The sequence below is a fragment of the Barbatula barbatula genome (assembly GCF_947034865.1).
Source record: "Barbatula barbatula genome assembly, chromosome: 11".
NCBI lineage: Eukaryota > Metazoa > Chordata > Actinopteri > Cypriniformes > Nemacheilidae > Barbatula > Barbatula barbatula.
In genome coordinates, this window is record NC_136774.1 from 24131468 (window position 1) to 24155923 (window position 24456).

The window sequence follows — 24456 nt, forward strand, 5'->3', positions numbered from 1 at the left end:
ACCTGTTTCAGATGTTTCAAGTAAAAGAATAACATGCGTCTGTTGACAGTATAAGTGCCTTCATGTGCTTTATGTCCCCTTAAAAATAATACAAGGCCACATATTTTCAGAAATGCTGTTATTATAATGTGCTCACGATATCAGCGTTTGACACGCTTTAATAAATACTGCCGTGAACTCACGAACCCGTGTGATGTTTGGAGCAGAACGTGGACGTGTTGAAAACAGCGTCTGAGCGTTTCTCTCGTCAGGTTTACTACCGTACACGCTCCACTGAGAGTCCACACAGAAAAACCTTCATTTCTCATTAAAGCTTTGATGAACACACATGTGTCGTGTGAAGCCCAAGAAACCTTTCTCACACACTTTTCCATCTCTTGCTATGTTTCCAGTCAGAAGATTTCTGGAGAAGTGAAAGAACCTCATCTTTATTGTTAATTGGTTGTGAAAGTGTGACCTCGGTCTGCTCCAGCAGGAAATTCCAGAAAGAAACGGCAGAGAGTCGATGAAAAGCCGCGGGCCACTTTCACATGTATGTTTTCAGAAGAATAATTCTCATCTGATCATTTGTTTAGCTCGGGGTTCACAGGTCTCGGTTCCCATGGCCAAGTGCCGTGATTGATGCACTACAGTTTAACTATTTGTTTAACAAACGCGTAATGCGCCCCTGGGAGCAATTTTCTGCAATATCCAAGAACTGGGAACGTTCTACTGAACGTCTGAAGAATTATTGGAATTGTTGGGCAAGAAGAAAAAACAGGTGGAGGTTTGCACCCTTCAAAACCAGAAATGGAATCAGTGGAGTTTTCCCATGAGCATTAAAATAAACATCTCATTTGTTCTTCATCTCTCAAAAACAAACCACTGAGAACTTTGCAATCGAATAATTATCTGTAATCGAGGACATAAAAACATTCAGCCAAACGTCAGAAATAACAGCGATGGAATCAGGTTGGTCTCAGCACACTATAAGACTCTTCAGACGCGGGCGTCATTGTTTTTCGAGGTGTGTTTGGTGGGGGAAGCGGCTGGAACACCACAGCACAATAAATCAGCAGAACTCGGGCCAGTGGCGCTCGGGTCAGAGGAATAACCCCCCGACAGCTGCCCGAACCCGAGACACTGAGGCGCTCTGGGACGTGACCTTCCCCACACACACCACAGGGGCCGGGGCCCAAACACCGACCCTGATACATCACCAACAAACAAAGATGGATGTCATGCTCACTACAGAGGGAAGAAAAAACTCACCTTGTGTTAGTAAAGCAGCAAACAGCAGCGTGTCACTAGACAAACAAGCTTCCAATTCTCTTCATCCGCAGTAAAGACTCAAAGATAAAACTACAGAAGATTGTGTTCCAGGAATAAATCATTTGAACATCTTTCATGAAGATTTACTCAATACTTTATTCAGAAGAACATTTCTGTCCTGCTGTTAATTTACAAAGATAAATGTTGAAACCATGCAAAAAAGTCAGAGATGGATTTGAGCATAACACGTCTCAGCACAATTCCCATCGAGAATAAAGCACGTTTCATTTGCTTTGGTTTTACATCATAAAGATTCTTTCTGATAAACTGTATTTCAATAGTCGTGTCTTATGGCTCTTGATCAGTAAAAAGTGTCCTGTAATAAAATGTTCTTTTTTTATTTCTAAGTCTGCTGAACATAAAACAGAATTACAAAGCAAAAGATTTACTGTACGAACGCTCAAAGTAAGCAGTGACTTCTCCTATATACATTTTTGGTGCATTTTGAAAATTAAATAATCGTCCAAAGTGCCATACAATATTGTGTAATATTCAGAATTTACATTCTATACAAAGAACATTCATTTTCTTAAAGATGAACCTCACGAAGAGACCGATCCAAGTATCGCGAGAGCGGGGCGATTCCATGGCTGCGAAACGCCGATCGGTCTGCGCAGCCGCAGTGGAGTAAAAAGTTGATTCGCGCGCGAGCTCTTATCATTATTATAAATTTTCAGCTCTTCTAAACACATCTTCATTCGCTAACTCATTAATAAATAAACCGTGTGCCAGGATCGATATCTCTTAACATCTCACTTATTTTATTACTGCTTTTGGTTTTCCGCGCGTGATTGAGTGTTTCTCTGAGGAAATCTTTGGTTTTGCTTAAGTGTCCGTGACATTTAATCATGATTTTCGCGGCCGGTCAATCCGTTAATCCACCTCGATTGATTCGCTGCTCTCGCTGACGGGTTTGCACTCGTTGGGCATCCGCTGGTGTCTGCTGAGCTGCGTGGCCTGCGTGAAACTGCGGTCGCATCTCTCGCACCTGCACTCGCGCACACATACACACACAGAGAGAGAGAGAGAGAGAGAGAGAGAGAGAGAGAGAGACAGAGAGAGAGAGAGAGAGAGAGATGGTCAAGACAGCACCGTGGACAGAGCGTTTCATCTCGCGCGCATTTAACCGCTACTGACACTTGAAAGACTTCCGGGAGCGCCCAGACTCGTGATGACGTGCGAACGCTTCACAACACGCACACTGTCAGCGTGAGCGGCCCCGCGAGATCAAACACCAGTTTATCAATCAAACCAAACTCTCTTTTCATCTCAAATCTGTGTTCTAGTGGGTTATTATGGGACAGAATGTGCCGTTTATACATTACTAAAGTCATTATTTTAAATCTGCTTTACCTTCATTCTGATGCATTACAGCTGCTGCTCACAATAACACAAACAAACATTTATATTTACACATTTGGCAGATGCTTTTATCCAAAGTGACTTACATTGTATTATCCTAAACATTATACACAGATATCTGCAATCCTCTGAGATCCAACACACAACCTTGAGTTGTTAACACAACGCTCTTAACACTGAGATACAGGAAAAGCTGACAAAATACAACAAACAAAATAAATGAACACAGTAAATAACAAACAATTCAATCATGAGAGCACACGTGTGAAAGCTGTCTGTCTGTCTGTCTGTCTGTGTGCGTTTGAACACTTGAATAGTTTATGAATGTTTACAGTAAACTGCTGAGTGTCAGTGTTGGTCAGGACAGACGGATCCTCTCAAGCGGCTCAATGAGCAGAAGTGAGATCATCGACTGACTAAAGATTTCTCTGCTGTAGTCATTAATGTCTTTGTGCTTCTGTCTGTGTGCGTCTCTCTCTGGAGCCCCTGAAACGCTGATGACACTCATCGCAGACAGACAGACAGACAGACAGACAGACACATCTCTGCAGCTAATCTAAATCATTACCTCTTCAGAGAAACAATATCTGTGTTAAAGAGACAAAAAAGAGAGAGTTCTGTCATCATTTACTCAAACCTGTACGAGTTTCTTTCTTCTTCAGAACACAAAGATGATATTTTTATGAAGAATGTCGATCATCAAACAACACTGAACCGATCATCAAACAACACTGAACTCCATTGACTGAACCATTGATTGCATGAACATAAAACCACTGAGACGCTTCTCAGAACATCTTCTTTTGTGTTCCGCAATAGAAAGACTCACATACACATTTACAATCACATGACAGAATAAAAAAACATTTTGGGCCTGAACTATGACTGTCAGTGTGAGAGTTTACATAAGGAAGCGGTCTCATGATGAAATCGTTTGATATGTGTTTAGTTGAATCCATTGGAGTGAAACAGGACACATAAGAATGGATGGTACTCACTGTTACTTACTTGAAAGGCTTCTCTCCCGTGTGCGTGCGGATGTGGTTGTTTAGAGTCGTGGCCCCAGCGAACGCCCGGCCACAGTAGCCGCATTTAAAGGGCCGGTCACTGGAGTGTGTCACCACGTGATTCCTCAGCTCCGAGGGTTGAGAGAAGGATTGAGAACAGTGTCCACACTGATACGGTCTGGAGACACACAGAGCAGAGCATCTCTAAGCTGTTACCACGGCAACATGACCCTCATCAACAACAGGGCAAGAGCACGGTTTGGTCCATCTATCAATATTTTCAGCGGTCACGCTCTGCGCAGAGACTCTCATCACTGTGTGTAACGCGTTAAACTTCTACATGAACGATTCATTAGTGACACGTCACATCAGAAACAACAGCTGACGTCTATAAACCGTGTTCACTTTATCAAACTGATCAGAGGTGTCGCAACACACTGATGTTAATGGAGTTAATATTACACAAATACTGATGATAATTCAGCAGAAGATCACCGATTCACTGACCGAAAATACAAACAAAATGTGTCTTGTATGTGTTTATTGAGATGAAGTATCAGACAAATAAATATCATTTTCCTTTCACAAATTTAACACGGCTTTAGTTTTTTTTAACACTTTACTGAAAATAAAATATCATGCTTTCACTGTGTATTGATTTTGATGTCCATCGCTTAACAAATGTATTAGAGCATCTGTCATTGAAAAAACACAAGTATTTGAGAAATCGATCTTGTTTAAAATGTTATCGTCATTTATTAGGCAAACAACTAAATCATCCTTATTCATGATTTGAAAATCTAAAATGACTAAAATCATGCTACCTGTTTATTTTAAACGTCTACAATAATCTGATATTTTTGTTATTAAATCATTCTACATATTTATTTATACGGGAAGGATAATCTGATAAATTATTTAGGCTGTAAACTCACTCTGTGTGTTTATTTTAAACTGGTAGGATAATCTGACCCCCACCGGTTTATTTTGTCGATGTGGTTTAGAATATATTCATTTTTGCATTGATGTAGGAAAATCGGACAAGGTGGGACAATTCAACAGACCACCGGCACATTCAACTTCTGTTAAGAAATCAGAAATAATCAAGTGTAAAATTCAACTATTAAAACTGACCGGTCTCTACTAACTACTTGAGCATCTGATCATTTTTTTTACAAATTTCTATTTAATATCTTAGAAACAGTCCTCGTACTTCAAGTGTAAAATAAGATTTGGTGAAAATGTATTTGTGACTTTATGAAATGAAAATGTTGCTGTGATATGACATGTTTGTTGTGGTTTTAGTGTTTTTTCTTGACAGTCCTGACATTGATCAGACGGAGGTTTTTCCTCTGTGATGATGAATGTTTGTTCTCTCCAGATGAACGTCACGTTATTGTTTATTACTGCAGCACATCTCCAGATATAAATAAACCGCTGGCGTCCCAAAACCTTCAGATTCACAGTCGGCTGGTGTTTGAAAGAGCGATGCAGAGCTGGATTATTTATTTCAGCTTGTTAGGGGCAGTAGTTTCTTCTTCACAACACTCAATATTGTAATGAATGAGTCTTTTGAGGGCTGTACTCATTAACACAAGCGTGTCATACATCTGATTGATATTCCAACAGAAAGAAGAAAAACACAGCACACAGCTCAGCAAAACACAGCAGCGAAAACTGATTTTTTTGCAATGATCCGATAATTTATCCTCTCTATAACGAACACATAAACTAAACATCAATAAATATGTATAAGCCAAAGCCCATAAAGCAAATCCCAGATCATTTTAAACAGATTCACAGCATCATCCGCTCGCAAACAACAGCCAATCCCAGAATGCCTTGTTCAGCTAAATTTCATCAGCACCTCAGGGTCATAAAGTTGAATATTGACAAAGCCTCACTTTGACTTCATCTGCTCGAGCATCCCGCAAACATTTTTCTTCTCTATGAATATTAGTTTATTGAATAAGTGGCATGTGTTTTCCTTTGCATCACCTTTCTCTCGGAGTATTTCATCCGCGTCACTTCACCTGATCTATACGTTTATATCATGTGTGCCCCAGAAAACGTAGCTAAGCACAAAATAACCCAGACGTGTTTCATCATTAGAGATGTTACACATTCTAACCCTTCAGCCACGACCTGCCCGTATCTCTACAGCTGTGAACGCCTCACGTGTTGACCTCTGAATCCATCATGTGTGCGTGTTTGTTTCCATTTGTTTCCATACACTTTCCATTTATGTGTGAAAGTGTGTTAGAGTGTTAGTGTCCTTGTTTTTATATCCCGGTGGGGATCTAATCCTGGATGCACACCAACAGACTCGTGTCACCGCGGGGACCCAAAAAGAAAAGCTTATGAATTGTACAAGACATTTTTTTCTATGATCTTTAGATTTAGGGGATAAAATATACAGTTTGTACAGTACAAAAATCATGACGCCTATGGACTGTCCCCACGGAGATAATGTGTGTGTGTGAAGTTTTACATCAGCTGCGTGGTTGTGCTGTTTTTTTTTCTTAAGTGAACATTTGAAATGATTTTCTGGCTAAACATGTAAGAGTCGAGCGCATACAGTGACAGAAAATATGGGATGTTGCAAACAGAATTACAATCACAATACACATCACTCGTCTCTTCATGAAGTTACATTGGTTCCCTATTATAGTCGCTTGCATCACATACAAGACTCTTCTCGTGGCCTACAGGACCGCCGCTGGTTCTGCACCTCGTATGTACCCGCCAGATCCATACGATCTGCAAACGAACAACGTCTTCTCTCTCACGTATCTTCTCTGGATCTGTTCCACATCTGTGTAAAGATCTGCCCGCTGCTAGGGGTCAGCTGTGGCCTAATGGTTAGAGTGTTGGGCTTGTGATCAGAAGTTTGCTGGTTCTAATCTCAGTGTCAGCAGGTCATGACTGAAGGGCCCTTGAGCAAGACACCTTACCCCTGATTGCTCTGCAGTAACGTGCCACTGTATAAAAAAAACTACTTGTAAGTCGCTTTGGATAAAAGCGTCTGCCAAATGAATAAATGTAAATGTAAATGCTACAAGATCAGCAGATTCTTTTAGAATCGTCTGAAAACACATCTCTTGCGTCAACACCTGATGGATTACTTCTGACTTCTATCTCTTTCTAATCTTTCTATCAAAAAATAAAATAAAAAAATACTGCGCTCATGCATTTTGTTGTCCATTGTTTGCCACATTTGTAAGTGGATTTGGATGAAAGCGTCTGCTAAATGACCAAATGTAAATGGGTCAGCCAGTTACAAAAACAGAGATGAAATCAGACGATTCACAATCATCACGTCTGGTGTTGGTGAGGGGAGAGATCAGCGTGTTACCTGTCGGGGTTTTGTGTGCACACGTGCATCTGCAGCAGAATGCGTTGAGTGAAGGTTTTGAAGCACTGGCCGCATTTCCACAGATGCCAGTCACTGAACTCTGAACTCAGCTGACTGGTGGAGGTGGGACTCGCCAGCACGCGCTGGTTTTTAGAGCTCATCTGGTTTAAAACGGACTCGCTGTGTCCGCTCTTGTCCAGGAGAGAGAAGCTGCGTGTGGAGGGCGACTGGGGAAACACCAGTGAACGCTGCAGAACCAGCGAAGAGGATTTGGGACTTTTACTGAAAGACTGAAGCGTCTCCTGTCGACTCATGGCCTCTATTACAGTAGTCGGCACGTTTACTGTTGAGGAAACACAAACATACATCACTCAGACTTCTGTATGCCTCCATCTCAGCACATTAGCATCATTCCAACAGATTATTCATGATCATTACAAACACAAAAACTGCTCTGAGTCTCATACAGTGACTTCAGTTTTAAATGGAAACTTCTCGTTCAGTAACACACAGGAGAAAACCACATTCCACATCATACTGTGCACATAAACACTGTAAGAAGAGACATGTGGGAGACGTCTCATTTAATAAAGTGAACACAACTGAACATGAAGTACAGTATGATGAGAGAGAATTGTTGTTCTTCAAGTCTTTCATTCTTCTTCAGCAGTTCTCATATTCGTTGTGCATTGGTAAGAATGGTCTCAAAACAGCTTTTAGAGACTGATGTTTGAGTCGTACCACGTCTATAGCTAACCTTAACCCTAACCCAAACACACACACACACACACACACACACACACACACACACACACACACACACACACACACACTCACACACTCTCTCTCACACACGCAAACACAAACTCTCACACACACACTCTCTCACTCACACACACACACACACACACACACTCTCACACGCACACACTCTCTCTCACACACGCAAACACACACTCTCACACACACACACACACACACTCTCTCACACACACACACACATGCACACACACACTCACTCACACACACACACACACACTCTCACACACACACTCTCTCACTCACACACACACTCTCTCACACACACACACACACACGCACACACACACTCACTCACACACACGCAAACACACACTCTCTCACATACACACTCTCTCACTCACTCACACTCTCTCACACACACACACACACACATGCACACACACACAAACCCACACTCTCACACACACACACACTCTCACACACACACACACACACACTCTCTCACTCACACACACACTCTCACACACACACACACACACACACACACACACACACACACACTCTCACACACACACTCTCTCACTCACACACACACTCTCACACACACACACTCTCTCACTCACACACACACTCTCACACACACACACACTCTCTCACTCACACACACTCTCTCACTCACACACACTCTCTCACACACACACACACACACACACACTCTCACTCTCACACACACACACTCTCTCTCTCACTCACACACACACTCTCACACACACACACACACACACACACACACACACACACACACACACTCTCACACACACACTCTCTCACTCACACACACACTCTCACACACACACTCTCTCACTCACACACACACTCTCACACACACACACTCTCTCACTCACACACACACACACACACACTCTCTCACTCACACACACTCTCTCACTCACACACACACACACACACACACACTCTCTCTCTCTCTCACTCACACACACACTCTCACTCTCACACACACACACACACACACACTCTCTCTCTCTCTCACTCACACACACACTCTCACTCACACACACACACACTCTCACACACACACACACACACACACACTCTCTCACTCACACACACTCTCTCACTCACACACACTCTCACTCTCACACACACACACACATACACTCTCTCTCTCTCTCACTCACACACTCTCACTCACACATACAGCGAGCAGACTAAAGTCATAAAGTCTATCTGATATAAACAGTGAACTGTCAGATTTTGTCTCATGTCCAGAATCTCTATCGGAGAACAGAAACATCACTCGGCTGTATGGGGTAAGTGCTGGTTCATATTGAGAAAATAAATGATTACTTCCAAACTACACACAGATGCTTTTAGGAATGTTTCATGAAATACAGCAGCAGTGTTATAGAACTGTACAACAATAAAACACACGAGGACAATAACACACCATCACAAGCATACATTCTTGAAAGAGACTCACAGTTCTCATCCTGAGCGATGCACTGCAGCGGAATTCCAAAGAAAGACGTATAGCTGTCATTATACCAAACCAGAAGCTCCGTTCCACGAGGAATATCTGTACACGCCCGGTAGAAAATACACGACCTGAAACACACACATACATCATCAAATACAAAATCATTTGTTTTCCTTCAATTCATTTACATCAATCGTAGCCACATGGAACATAACAGTACTTCAATATTTACTATAGTAAACTGAATACTATACTGTAAGGATTGAAGTATTTACTACACTTCAGAATACTGTAACATAATGATAACAGACTTCACCACACTTTACTACAGTAAATATATCAGTATACTACAGTATTTTTAATATGGCTGTATATACATTATGTGTAGTTATATACAGTATATACGTGACGTGATGTATATGTGTGTGTGTGTGTGTGTGTGTGTGTGTTTGGTTCATGCAGACACATTAGTACGTCTGTGTGATTTGAGGTGAAATAAACTGTAAATATTTGAGACACATGCTGTAACAGCGGCTCTAGCACAGTATGTACTTTATACGCTCGTAACCGTTTGTCTCTCAGTTTGGCTTCACTCAACATAAACACTGGAACAACAAATAAATGTAGTGGGACTAAATGAGTCAGTGGGCCGCTGAAAGAGCGCTGTTTTCAGAGCGATGGGTGGTCTCACACACTTTCAGAAGAAGCCAGCGTTTGTAAACGTACACCATCTCTTACAAGCTCGCCGTCACATCCAAACGCGCACAAATCTCAGAGCGGATCAAAGGCCGCTTTTCTCCCGTGTCTTGGAAAACGTTTCCCGCGCTGACATGTATTTAGTATTGTGGTTGGATGACTCATAAAGACATGGCGGGACATCCCAGCGCTGGAGATGTGAAAAACATGCCAATGGACATTATTGTCAGAGCAAAACAAAACAGTCTGTTCAGTCTTCATCCATCATGTCGTCTTTGAAGAGAATTCCATTTAGATATTGCAAATCATAACATATGGAACAGAATCCAGCGGACAGATTACATTTCTCATCTCCCACAACCTGCATGACCTGGAAAAACGGCCCACGTGACGGAACGTCTCTACCCGTAAGTAACTCCTTTAAATAAAGAGCGTTATCTGAAAATCTTCTATATCCTCCTGTATAACAACCTGCACTGATCTCACGCTAAACTCAACCTGATCTCACGCTAAACTCACCCTGATCTCACCCTAAACTCAACCAAATCTCACCCTAAACTCACCCTGATCTCACGATAAACTCAACCTGATCTCACCCTAAAGATTTTACCCTAAACTCAACCGATCTCATCCTATAGATCTCACCCTAAACTCAACCCGATCTCACCCTGATCTCACCCTAAACTCACCCTGATATCATCCCGATCTCACCCTAAAGATCTCACCCTAAACTCAACCCGATCTCACCCTAAACTCACCATGATCTCACGCTAAACTCACCATGATCTCACGCTAAACTCAACCCGATCTCACCCTGAAGATCTCACCCTAAACTCAACCCGATCTCACTCTAAACTCACCATGATCTCACACTAAACTCACCATGATCTCACGCTAAACTCAACCCGATCTCACCCTAAACTCACCCTGATCTCACGCTAAACTCAACCCGATCTCACCCTGAAGATCTCACTCTAAACTCAACATGATCTCACGCTAAACTCACCCTGATCTCACGCTAAACTCAACCCGATCTCACCCTGAAGATCTCACCCTAAACTCACCATGATCTCACGCTAAACTCAACCCGATCTCACCCTGAAGATCTCACCCTAAACTCAACCCGATCTCACTCTAAACTCACCATGATCTCATGCTAAACTCACCATGATCTCACGCTAAACTCATACCGATCTCACCCTAAACTCACCCTGATCACACTCTAAACTCAACCCGATCTCACCCTAAAGATCTCACCCTAAACTCACCCTGATCACACTCTAAACTCAACCCGATCTCACCCTAAAGATCTCACCCTAAACTCACCCTGATCTCACTCTAAACTCAACCCGATCTCACCCTAAACTCACCCTGATCTCACTCTAAACTCAACCCGATCTCACCCTGAAGATCTCACCCTAAACTCAACCCGATCTCACCCTAAACTCACCATGATCTCACCCTAAACTCAACCTGATCTCACCCTAAACTCACCCTGATCTCACTCTAAACTCAACCCGATCTCACCCTGAAGATCTCACCCTAAACTCAACCCGATCTCACCCTAAACTCACCATGATCTCACGCTAAACTCACCCTGATCTCACTCTAAACTCAACCCGATCTCACCCTGAAGATCTCACCCTAAACTCAACCTGATCTCACCCTAAAATCAACCTGATCTCACCCTAAACTCACCCTGATCTCACCCTAAAGATCTCACCCTAAACTCAACCCGATCTCACCCTAAACTCAACCTGATCTCACCCTAAACTCACCCTAAAGATCTCACCCTAAAGATCTCACCCTAAACTCAATTTATATGAGTTGATAATTATTATTTATTCATTAATATTAAACATAGCATGTAAATAAATATAACTTTATTGGTATAAGAAAACTTCAATATATAAAGCATTTTAAAGTAATGATACACACATTTTATCTTTGGGTCTTATTGTAAACTACTATAAATCATTTAAATTCTGTATCGATAGAGTCAGTCTCTCCCTTCTCAAACTCTCACTGCAGCAGTGTTTATTCCAGCCTCGTAAAATGTGTTTCAATTCAAGACAATTCTCATAATGATTTTCATCTTCAACAGAAAAGTGGATTGCGCTGATACTCATCAGAAGCCAATCAAAATGATGACGCTGTCAAACCGGTTTATAAAAGCGTTGTGCTACAGCTGAACCGGATCTAAACCAGCTTGGGTTTGTCTGTTTTTTTTCATCTCAAAACTTACTCTGCAACTCTGAGTTTGTTCACCTCGCTTCGTGATACTCGACTCAACAACGACGACGACAAGGACAAAAACCAGTAAAAAAGCCAAAAGTTCACCATCACCTCACTGGTGTTTTAGAGTCTTAGAGTGGGTGGGATCATGTGTGTGTGTTGTGAGGTCTGACCTGTACTGCACCACCATCATGTTCTGTTCTCCACAGTGTCTGGCACAGCGGACGTATCTCATCCAGCTGGATTTACTGGGTTCATTACCATCAATGAAGTACTGCAGCGCGCCCTCCTGATCATAAATCTACAGGAGAAACAGTCACAAACAAACATTCATTCAGTACTGATGTCAGCGCTCAACTCAAGTCTTACTTACTGTATGCAGGGGTCCCACCATGAGATGTTATTTTTGGGGCGGAACCACAACTCTTAATATAAAATATGAAATAAACGATCTGAATATATTATCTTAATATATAAACTGTAACCATTTAGTGCAAATAGCCTGCCTTGTTGGCAGAGGCTAAATATTGAATCCCACCCATCAGTATCTCACTGGAATAGAGAGAATATAAGAATAATGTATAAATGCCTATCTATATCCTACATCAACCTTAGATTAGTAAAGTGATTCAAGGATAGACATGAAACGGCTCTTTAAACTCATTCAAACAAATAATACATAACTACAGAAATGATTCTTATTAACTGAGGAAAGTGTACAAATGTGAGAATGATACATTAAAGCACAGATTTTAAAGTCGTACTTAGAATTTTGATGTCATCTCCGCTTTTTAATATATATTACACAGTATTTAGTTCAATACCATCAGAAGAAATTGTAATTAAACGACAGAAAAATAAGAGTAATCCCTAAGCAATTAAATTACAGTAACTCTTACTATTTACACTCAAGATCCGTTACAATAAAATTGAATTTAAAAATGATATAAGATCAAAATTATTATGCATTCCATCAAATTCAACTTTAATTAATTGTTTATTTGTTTTCTCTTTTTTTGTTTAATGAATCACACTCTAATTATACTAATTTAAGGAAATGTTAAGCAGGTGTAGATACTGGCCCTGAATTATTTACAATATTACGTGAAACACAAACACAATCTCAATAATCACATATTAATCGCAAAAGATGAAATACTGACCCATAACAAACAAACAGCAGTGTTAAACCAAACGCCCGCTTCCACACAATTAGATTGATTCATCAATGAAGCGTGTTCAATATTCCCTCAGTATCAAATCAAGTTTCACCGTCAATTTCAGAAAATCTGCTGAAGGATTTTTACTGTAATGACAGAGCAGTGTGTGTGTGTTTATTACCCATATCACTCTGTCTGTAGTGATCAATACAGTAAATGATCTCAATAATAAAAATCAATCACCTCCGCACGCTCCATATGAACGACAGACACCTGACAGCCTGCAGGGGATTCTGGGATTGCTGTTAAATGGAGCTCGTGAGGAGAGCGCAGGTGGACGCATCTCTGCTCTTTTAAAGACCCTCGTGGACTCCGGAGCCCCTCGTTCAGCCATCGATCGGACCTGACGGGCATCTGTCACACTGTTACTTACTGCTCAATCTCTCCGGACGACATTTAAACCGCACTGATTGGAGCGTGTCACTGACCGACGGCCGTAAATAGTCCTGGAACATCTGAACGTCGATGAGCGGGCCGCAGAGAGAGAGCTGACAGACGCTTGACCTTTTGCCCTTATTACAGCGGGTAAATGGAGGCCCGGCTCGTCTGATTGCAGCCAGCGTGTTGAAAGCGTCCAGTGTGCCGGGAGAGACGGACACTTTGGATAATGGAGCCCGAGAGCTTTATCACAGCAGAGGCCATGAGAACTGAGGTTTCAAGCATGTAAATGGTGCGATTCAGTCCGTGTGCGTCTCTGGAGGTCACCACGGCGCTTGTTATCACTTCAGCTGTATTAAAAGAGCCTCTTGTAGCCGCTGGCCTCTGGTCTCTCTCTCTCTCTCCCTAACGCTTTGTGCCAGAAACACTCTTGTTCTCATGTTTTCATCTCACGAACCGTTGGTGTCTTTGCCGAAATAATTGAAATGACGTGAATCAAACTGCATTTGCAAAAATCAAACCGGGAAACACCAATGACCTGCTTCTCAGCTCACATAAAGCACACGCTGTTCAAACACACACAGAAATATCACCTGTGATCATCTCTGAAATGTAAAGAAAAACCTCATAAGAGTGTTTTAAAACGTGTCAGACGCGGGTTATAAACATACAGACTAAACATCTCCTGAAATGAAACTCCAGTCCAAACACTACCATTCCAAAGCTGAACTATTGGAAATAAAAGCCAGAGGAAATTCACCAACTCAACGAAACCTTTTCACGTTTTCACTGAAGGTGTGAGAGTTCAGATTGACATCGAGATGCTTTCTCTCATAACACAGACACAAATGAAGCAGAAAATCACTTCGATGACAAATCACACAGCTTTTCTATATCAGCAAACCCACGTTAAACAATTCCCCTCCATACAAGAGCACAAATAATAATAATGATTCTGGCCCGTCGCCCGATAGATTTCACTCAGAACACCCGCTGCGAGAATGACATCATCAGGCTTTGTCATCTTCAACCAATGACAGCAGACGACAGGCGTGCCAATGACCTTCTGCCCACCAATAGAAAATATTATTATTTCCATCAGAGGTCTCTATTCCCCATCATCACCTTTGAATATTTAAAGCGTCATAAAAACACACGGACAACAAACGGAATTTCGCACAAACACCCGATTATGATTCAAAGAGTATCTGAAGTGATTTCATACATCATGTCACTTTATATTATAACTGTACATCCACCGTCAGAACGCTTCGATCCAGTCACTGCAATAATATTGAGTCAAATAAACCACATGAAACTTCAGCGAGTCACAACAGAGATATTTCAAATGGACACAGCAGGATTTAAAGCTGTTAAATGTGACTAATAATGGCCGATATCAAAGAGAGACGTGTAGAATATTGCGTAGAAAAGCATTCCAGACCCATCCCGAAATAATTCTCCAGAGCCATGAGTCCACTGTCCAGACACCAGCTGAAGAATAAACATGTTTGAGAATACAGAGTAAATGTGCTGTCTGGGCTGTAAATGTGTCTTCATGCCTCTGTATTTACATCAATAAATCACAATGATTTCATTTACACAAACACTCACAGAGAGAGAGAGAGAGAGTTTAACAGGAATATCATCAGAATCATCGGCCGCTATACAGCACACATCTGTTTCTCTCGTCATATCTGTTTGATATTGTGACTGAACTAACTCTCTTCACTTTTTGCTCCTGCGGTAATTGACTGAACAAATGACTCCCGTCAGATCTTCATCACGCTCGACGCGAGCGTTAAATACATGACAAACACCAAACCTGTAGCTGACATAACACTAACAAACCCAAGCGTTCGCTGTCGATGTAAGGTCAGACGATCTCAAACACACAAACATGTCGCATGTGTTTTACTAATATCTCACAGAATCTAATGAGAACGGCACAATCGTCCTGTGATGGATTTACTGTTAGAGAATAACATCACTCGTCATGTTTAGTGATCGAGCATCATAGCACATCGGAAATCAAATGTTTGTATTTGTCACTTTACTGCCACAATAAGACCTTTCAATGAACTAAATGTGGACTGGAATATTTCCACACACACACACACACACACACACACAGGTCTGTTTAATCTTGAGGAATTTTTACAGTCCTCCATGAGCTCCAGTGTCAATTGACATGAGAACCAGTGTAAGAATGTTCGGTCCCATCTGTCTCATGAGAACATTTGACATCTCTCACATCATATTTTCACGTCACATTTTATATCACTTAAAAATCTCACATTTGCCACACAAGACGTTTGCTTTACACATAAACGTCCACATGTATAGTTAGACAGTTCAGACTGTAAACGCGTCTCAGCCACCAGAATTTATGATCGAACTGCAGCGTACGGTTATGAGCTCCAGTGCCGTCTCTCTCTCTCTCTCTCTTTAGTTCTGTGTGTGTGTGTGTGTGTGTGTTAACCGTTCCACATTCGGTTGACTCTTCAAAATGAAAAACAGAGAAGCAAACACTCTCACCTCCCATAAGTGTCTTGTGTTTCGAACGGAACCGGACTGCACCTTGTCCAGCGGTAGAGACACTCCCTGGAAGGGCCCGATCCAGGTTCCCTGTGGGATGCGCTGGGCCGCACAGATGCCGTAGCCCAGACCCGGGACGGTGCTGGTGCACAGACACACCTCACGGGGCAAATCCCTCAGCCACTCCGGGACCTCTGGGGGGGGGACGGCCGCCGAGGAGCTGCTGGTGCCTACCAGCCTCCGCAGCGAGTGCAGGGGGCCGTGCATGGGGCACTCCCCGTTCCGGTTGTCCGCACACATGTCACAGCCTGGGGGACGGCACAGCGAGAGGGGCAGTTATTTACCCCGGCACACAGATGGGACCCTGTGCACCCTGACCACTCACACTCGATAAAGACAAGTCATGCGCTTATTTTATAACATTGTAAAAATATCTATAAAGATTTTGCTTAACTGAAATCAAATAAAAAGGTGAGACTGAGGTGCTCAAAAAGTGTTCAGTTAATCTTGCTTCTATTTTATTTATCTAAATATCATGACCTAGATTTGTTGTTTTTTCACATTTTTTGTAACATGTGTAGTTCACCCAGTAAAGGACATAAAGCGCACATGGTCACCAGTAATTATTCAGTTGCGACAAATAAGACCCTTATTCATCTTTTCCTTCATTTGATGTCGCGCGCGTATTTTAAAACATTATAAGCAATAAAACATGTATCACAATTCGTCTTCTGTATTGTAAAGTAATGAAGCGGTATTTAAGCGCGTGGTGTTACAATAATAAACACGATTTGTTTTTCACGCTCGAGCTTGAAACTACACGTGTCGCTTTATAAATGAGCTCCTGTGGTGTGAAATATGGGCTTAAAATCGCGAATGTAGATAAAGAAGTCTTTGTGTCCCCGGGAGACACACATATCCCGTGTTGGGATGATGAATGTGGGCCGATGCTTCAGATCGATCAGTGATGTGACTCTCCTCTACAAAACTATACCGCAATTAATTGTGTTGAGTCCGATCATCGCTCATCTGATGCGGCATATATCGATGAAGATTACTGCTGATCACTCTAAATAAACACTCTTCACCTCTCACACCTCACAATTACACTCATGCACGAAAAATGAACTTTATTCACTTATCCAATAAAAAACAGTGAACGAAATAAATAACGTCAATTAAAGACGAGAAAATCTATTCAGCGCCTCACTGCGATTAAAAAACGGTCAAAGAAACAATTATCACAATGACATTTTTCCATATTATAATTTTAAATAGCCAAAACATCTACGTTTAATAGGAAATGAATTGTGTAAATAAATAAGTGTAAATCTTAATTAATTAGACTAAATAAATAAGCCGTTGAGCAAATGCGTTTTCCGTTTTGAACATTTCTTTAATTTCCTGAGAAATATTCCAGCACGCCTCATTTTCTACTAATGTTTGTTTAAAGCGCGTTTCATTATTTCGAGCGACTGAATGTTTAAAACTCGTCGATATTTCCTCTGATTGCTCAGTAAAACTCGTAAAGATCGAGTCGCACCTGCGCGTGCATAAATTCAATTTCTTCTTACAGGATTATTTAGCTGCTCGCTCTGGCCTAATGCAGAAATACTAACAAGACAAAACAACTGAACTAACCCTTATTTTGATCATGTATGCATGTTTAAATATTTGACATTCCAAGAGGCTAATTATTCCATCAATTTGCGCCAATAGGCCGATATACCTGCAGCGTATGGAATTATGAATGTATACACACGGTTATGAACGTCTCCGCTGTGGTTGTTTAGAGGGATGATCTCCATCCTCTGCTGGCCGTACAGATAGAAGTCCAGTTCCTCGGCGCTCAGCTTCAGACGGGACGCGCGGTCATTCTGAAAGTTTGAAAGTTCTCTGGCCTGACACGAGCCGCTGGTGTCCGTGTGTCCGAACAGCGCGATCTGACTCAACCCCGCCGAAGACGACACGGAGGACGCGCTCGAGGGCGCCGGTAACGATGCGGATGAGGTTGAAGAGATGAGGTTGGGTCTCTGTCGGAGGTTCTCCAGCGCGGCTGTTTTCAGCGGGTTCTGCGGGAACAGATGCTGCCAGTGCTGGATGTAAGTCGGGTCCACTTTGAGGAAAGCAGAACCGCTGGGCTCGCTCGGCTTCAGCATGTCAGACTGTAACACAGAACACATGACGATGTTTAAACACTTCAACTTAGAATCGACCAAAGACTTTCTCAAACGCGGCGCTCGTGGGCCATTCACGCGGCACGAGAGACTAAAGTGCGCTCTTATTATGATGAAAGCCTTACCCTCTCAGAAGAGTCCAAGCTGTGACTCCCGGACACTCACACCATCACAGTATTGACCGTGAGAGTTCTGCTCGAGACGTCCTCCCACCCTCACGCGTGTCCTCGTCTCGCGCTCCCGCACGAGCACGTGGGTTGTGGGACACGCAGAAGGGAACTGGTGCTGAGCATCTCTATGTTTATTACCACTTTAATTTAGTCGCATCATTGCTTTTACTTGTTTTAGTTCAATCACTATAAATTATTATTTCAAATAAACTTCCCATTGGACGAAAACACGTCGATAAATGCTTCAATACTTGTCAACTTTAAAAAACCATTATGGACATCGTTTCCTACTGAAGTTTCGTTTATAATTAATTACAAGCATATAGTTAACTAACTTTATGATTCCGGGCGCGCGCTCTCGCTTTTTCCATCATTCAGACGCTCGTGACAGAGTTTTCACAGACTTTCAGTATCTAAATGTGCACGAGGCATCTTCCAGCGTCCCGTCCAGACTCCAGAGGAGCTCAAATGTTTTGACTGGCAACAGTTTGACAGAGTCGTTCATCATCCGCAGCTCTCTGATAACAAATCACAACACAAACATAATCGTCTGAACATGAATTCTTGTCTACAAAAGCATTTCACTCGTAAAGAATGCGAGAAATAACAGCACTTTAACGGCATCACGTGTTTTCGAAAAGGATGTAATGCAACATTTTAACCATATAATGTAAACTAATTTAATCACTATTCATATAAATAATACAATTTCTCATTTCGTCATGTCATCGTATACTTCGTGTCGAAATTCACCTCAAAACAATTTAGTTGTCATAGTTGGAAATAACATCGCTATTATGACAGCGTATTGGTGTTTTTATTCATTGATAAATGACTAGTGAAATAAAGTGCACTCGAGGGGCAGTGAGGATCAATACATTAACTGCCCAAATATATCATTTTCTGTGCCAAAAAAAAGCCCGCATTATTAAAGCTCAGTATAAACTTGGGCTTCATTTGTATTTTTTTAAGAGTGTTTCATTTACATAGACCACTGTTTGACATTCACTTAGACCCTTTGCATTTCTTGTTAATGAATTCTGCTGTTGGCTGAAAGACAAATGAACGAGGCTGTTTGACAGGAGTCCGATAAAGAATTCAGCCACCAGCCCTCTTATTATAGTTTTAAGGTCACGGTTTGCTGAGTATATAATTCATTAATATAGACGTAAATTCAGATGGTCGTTTTTGAACACACGTGACCTCACAAATGTATTTCTCTTTAATGGCTTGACGCAAATTTCATATATCTACTGTACGCAGGTGCGTGTGAATGAAATTCTAATAATTATGTAAATATTGTATTTATTCTCCGTATATTTTTCTGCCTATTCTTTGAAGTAAAAATGATATTGTTGTGTCTGTCGTTTTACAAAGAGAGAAATCAAATATTCATCGTGTGCCTTCAGTTGTTTTAGTGACACATCGTGTGCATGCACTGATTCGGTTGATTCCTTTAATACTGTCTATAAATGTATATTTCATGGATTAAATCGAGTTTTAAATCTCAGTGGTTCACGATACTGTGACATACGTAGGTTATGGGTAACTAAATTATTTTCTACTGTTATTCAACTTATTGTTTACTGAATTTGTGTTAAATGTTTCACGCGCAGTGTGTTTTATTTTGGTTGTGTGTCTTGTTTAGCTCGTCTAAGGTAAAGTTAAAGGGAAATAGAGCAGTAAACGTACCGGAGAGAACAGAGAGCCTGAAACACATTGAAGTCCTGTGATTCACTGCACAAACAGTAAAGAGGTTTAGTCTCAAATACATGTTAGAAAGCACTCGCACTGACACGTGTTTCAGAATGAGTTAACTCCGTTTGTAAAATAATATATTTCCAAAAATATTTTTTTATTGTGAATTCCAATTAATATCAATCCAACTGCAGTTGGTTTCTTTTGATTTCAGTCATGATAACTAAATAAATACAGCTACTAACACAAAAAAGCATGATAACATAATAAAGACATTTAAAAAAACGGAGTTATCTCATTTTTTAACCAAATGCTTCACATCTTAAAATAAAACAGTGCCTTTGTTTTAACTCAACATGCAGTCATGTTTTCTCAGTAAGGCAATGTTCTTATTTAACTTAAATGCCTTAAATCTGAGAAAACACACGTGAATCCTTATTTACATTACTATAAGCTCTTAAAAAAAATGTACAACCATATCTTCACAGCAATGCCATTGAAGAATCATTTGCTGTGAGGTTCTTATAAAACCTATTTCTTTCTTAATTAAAAAACCTTTTTTGTGAAACAGAAACGCTCTTCTTTATGGAACCATTCAGCCACGGTTCTTCTATGGGTTTGTGAAGCACCTTTTGTAGCATTTTGTCATTTATGATGGTATCATTTATCTGGTAAATATTATGCTCTGATAAATATCTCAGTATGTGAAAACGTTTTTGCTGTAATATTGCATCTAGTTGCCAGTAACTTACTGTAGATTAATATAACAGGTAAGTTACTGTCAAACTGCTACTGTAATTTCTACAGAATCTTGTACAGTGTACAGCATAAACACTTTTGTGAGTTACACTGTTTGCCGTTAAGAAACAAAAGGTTTGTTTGAATGAAATGTGAATTGAACAGTAGGTTTAGTGTCACTGTAGAATCACTGATGTGAATGTTCAGAGACTCACTGTTTCTTGCAGTGTAGAGCTGGAATTCAGTTGAACTACTACACCACAGCACCGACCCAAGAACAGATCCTACAGGAGATCAATGTGTCTTTACAGCGATTCCTGTAAGGGGGAAAAGAGAAAATCATCATCAAATATTTACTGATTTACAGTTATGATGCAAAGAAATATTACTATACATGCTGAAACAAGTTCATTGTGTTTGAATGTGTGACGAAGTCATGAGAACAGAAATCCCCAAGAGTCTGACAAACTGCTGCTTTACATGATCAAGAATACAAGAGAGATTAATGAAGCCTGCGGGTGACCTGATGACATCAACACAAGAAATAATGACGATTTCTACATTAATTCATTGGCTGTCTGAGCGCTTTCCTATTATTTCAGAGTAAAAAACACCGAAGAACTCGTTTATTCTCTCAGTTAATATCACACACGCACTTTAAACTTTTAGTGTGAATCAATAGAGATCGATCCACATTCATCTTGAAGGCAAAGGGCCCTTAAATGACTTTAACTGTAAGGGGGCTCACACACACTGCAGAAAAAGACGCAGCGCATCTGACGCTCCGCTAGCTGTGACGCGCGGGAGGAGGAGCGTCACACAGGAAGATATCACCGCTGTCAAACGCGCCGCGATGCACCGCTCTCGGGTCTGGCACGCGTTGGCTTTCTTTTATTTGCCGTTTTTAGGGATCGATGCAGATTTCAAAACGCGAACGGGACCGAAAGTCACGGACAAGGTGAGACGTGCGCGTCTTCTGCATACTGATGGACGCGCGAGGAGACGTGTCATGCGCAGCATCTCAGGCGCGCGCGCACACATACACACACACACACACACACACACAAAGAGACAAATCATGTCTACGTCGTTTTACTTGTGACAGGCCGTTATGAACGAATCAAGCGCGTGCGTGGAATCTTCTCTGCTAATTGCCTTTCGACGCGACGCGTGGACTGTACGTCACACCTGAGCGCGAAGCTTTGCGTTTTTTACTTTAATGACCTAAACAGAATCATGTGACCACACAGCAGCTCTCACAGCACAGTAGTTTAACTATAGTAAAACATAATCGCATTGTCCGACTAAAGTGAACATGGTTTAATCTTGGTATTTGTACTAGTACATAATGGTTTATAATGAATTTATAGTAAATAATAAAGCTTTTGTTGAGCATCCGAGTGCGCAATTCACCTTCACTCGCGTGTAGAAAAACAATCGAGACGCTGTTCAGTGCTGTTTATCCTTTCAGCTGCATTTTTATTTAACACACTTCACTTGAACATCAGTTCACTGCTCTCTCAACTTAGCAGCATGTGACGTAAAAACAACGTAACGTCATCACGTACAAAACCGTATAACTCTAAATAAAACAATTTAGGTAGTCAATACCGTAATACAATGTGTAAGGGTGCAATACGTTTAACAGCTTTGCTAGCTTTCGCTCACATTCTTATCAATCAAGATTCAATATTGATGTATTTCTCTCTTTGGCAAAAGTAGAGTATGGCCTTTCATGATGTCATGGTTTTTCTATAGGAGTTGTCTTTGTGCCGCAGGTGTTTTTCGACATCACTGTAGGAGGACATGAGGTCGGCAGGATTGTCATCGGTCTGTTCGGGGAGGTTGCACCCGTTACCGTGCAGAACTTTGTGTCGCTCGCAACAGGAGAGGTAGAATGTTTCTTTTAACACACACGTGTGCTGATCGGTGTCGTCACTGAAAACACTCACAGAGATTCTCTCCTCAGAAAGGTTACGGCTATAAGGCCAGCAAGTTCCATCGTGTGATCAAAGATTTCATGATCCAGGGAGGAGACATCACCGCTGGAGACGGAACAGGAGGTGAGGAGAAGACATGCTGTCACCATCATCATCATCATCATCATCTTCATCAGCTCATGAATCTACATTGAGACTCAGTTAGAGAATACAGAACAGAATCATCACTTACTCGTGGCATCATCATTCAAAAGCCACAGACACGGTTGAGCTCCATAAAGCATTACTGTATCATCAGTGTTGTGTGTAGAGCTGTATTTCAGTGTCAGGTCGTGTGTCTGTACAGGTAAAAGTATTTACGGTGACACGTTTGCGGATGAGAACTTCAGACTGAAGCATCTGGGTGCAGGGTGGGTCAGTATGGCGAACGCCGGCCCCGACACCAACGGCTCTCAGTTCTTCATCACACTGGCCAGAGCTCCGTGGCTGGACAACAAACACGTGGTGTTTGGTAAAGTTCTGGAGGGAATGGTGAGGAGATCTTCTGCAGACACTGTGTGAAAATCTTTTATTCTTGATGTCGCTCATCGCTCTGTATGTCTCTTTCAGTCTGTCGTTCACACCATTGAACTTCAGGACACAAATGAGAGGAATCTGCCGTACACCGAGTGCGTGATCGTCAACAGCGGAAGCATTAAAGTCAAAGAGCCCTTCGTAGTAGAAGTGGAGGGCTGGTAACATCAGGCATGTGTTTTCATTGTTAACATGCGTGTACTGCACACGTCGGGGTTTAACATGTGTCATTAACAATCGGCTCTACATCTATGCAGACGCTCTTAGACATTTACACATCTCACGATATCAAATCACAGATTCTGTTTTCTCATCAGGTCATGCTTGTGCAATTGCCAAATGTTTGTATGTAAAAACAAAACCGTCCTAATTGACCCAAATTCACTCAGATTCATCCATAATGAAGTCGTGTCCCATACACATGTTAAATGTAAAACTGCTCTGTAGATGCGTTTCTGTTTTACGATCGAATTCTTCCATCCTCAAGAGATTTCTCTGCTGTATCAGAATAAAGAACTTCACACCTGAATGAGTTTCTCAGCTCATGTAATATGACGTGACAGTTCGGACACTTTCTGATGGTTTGACTTTGAGTTTAAATCACGAAAGACTCGTGACGTGATCACATTGTGATTTGTTCATCTCACCTGCGTTTCATGTTGTGATGATCAGGACAGAAACACCGAAAGGTCAAACAGCAGAAGATCACGTGAACACATGTGAAGAGTTCATGTAGACATGTGATGAGGTCACAACATTTCACCAAAACATCAAAATAAAGTTTGTTCATAACCAGTA

The 24456-nt window shown here is 41.5% G+C and overlaps 2 protein-coding genes and 1 pseudogene across 9 annotated transcripts; 2 read left to right on the top strand and 1 right to left on the bottom strand.

Moving 5' to 3' along the window:
- Nucleotides 1–1385: 1385 nt before the first annotated feature.
- prdm6 (PR domain containing 6) lies at nt 1386–22682 on the bottom strand. 6 transcript variants are annotated; one of them, XM_079466911.1, is made up of 11 exons: nt 22559–22682; nt 21361–21462; nt 20402–20446; nt 18665–19227; nt 18125–18527; nt 16363–16670; nt 12400–12527; nt 9299–9423; nt 7036–7378; nt 3682–3858; nt 1386–2299 (listed from the first exon to the last, which is right to left on the bottom strand). In XM_079466911.1, the coding sequence occupies exons 5-11, from the start codon at nt 18519–18521 to the stop codon at nt 2185–2187; spliced, it is 1593 nt and encodes a 530-aa protein (XP_079323037.1). In that variant the 5' UTR covers nt 18522–18527; nt 18665–19227; nt 20402–20446; nt 21361–21462; nt 22559–22682; the 3' UTR covers nt 1386–2184. The 6 variants fall into 6 exon arrangements, with proteins under 6 accessions (XP_079323037.1, XP_079323041.1, XP_079323038.1 ...); XM_079466914.1 differs by having other exon boundaries at nt 1389–2299; nt 3672–3858; nt 22559–22680; XM_079466915.1 differs by lacking the exons at nt 18665–19227; nt 20402–20446 and having other exon boundaries at nt 3672–3858; nt 21357–21462; nt 22559–22678.
- LOC306900275 lies at nt 7644–9049 on the top strand (annotated as a pseudogene). The gene is made up of 2 exons: nt 7644–7727; nt 7788–9049. The product of its transcript is annotated as an uncharacterized misc_RNA (transcript).
- On the top strand, nt 21898–24456 carry ppic (peptidylprolyl isomerase C). 2 transcript variants are annotated; one of them, XM_079466916.1, is made up of 5 exons: nt 21898–22103; nt 22924–23037; nt 23115–23208; nt 23432–23616; nt 23695–24456. In XM_079466916.1, exons 1-5 carry the CDS (start codon nt 21999–22001, stop codon nt 23821–23823), a joined length of 627 nt encoding a protein of 208 aa, XP_079323042.1. In that variant the 5' UTR covers nt 21898–21998; the 3' UTR covers nt 23824–24456. The 2 variants fall into 2 exon arrangements, with proteins under 2 accessions (XP_079323042.1, XP_079323043.1); XM_079466917.1 differs by lacking the exon at nt 21898–22103 and adding an exon at nt 22179–22322.

Bases quoted from the DNA above. Each gene is read 5' to 3' on its own strand.
- prdm6 (XM_079466910.1), bottom strand. From the start codon at position 18,545: ATGTGTTCTGTGTTACAGTCTGACATGCTGAAGCCGAGCGAGCCCAGC. The intron at 9,424-12,399 runs GTCAGACCTCAC...TGTGTGTTTCAG, and splicing joins ATGATGGTGGTGCAGTACAG to GTCGTGTATTTTCTACCGGG. The intron at 3,859-7,035 runs GTAACACGCTGA...GTGTGTCTCCAG, and splicing joins TGCACACAAAACCCCGACAG to ACCGTATCAGTGTGGACACT.
- ppic (XM_079466916.1), top strand. From the start codon at position 21,999: ATGCACCGCTCTCGGGTCTGGCACGCGTTGGCTTTCTTTTATTTGCCG. The intron at 22,104-22,923 runs GTGAGACGTGCG...TTTGTGCCGCAG, and splicing joins GACCGAAAGTCACGGACAAG to GTGTTTTTCGACATCACTGT. The intron at 23,209-23,431 runs GTGAGGAGAAGA...GTGTCTGTACAG, and splicing joins CGCTGGAGACGGAACAGGAG to GTAAAAGTATTTACGGTGAC.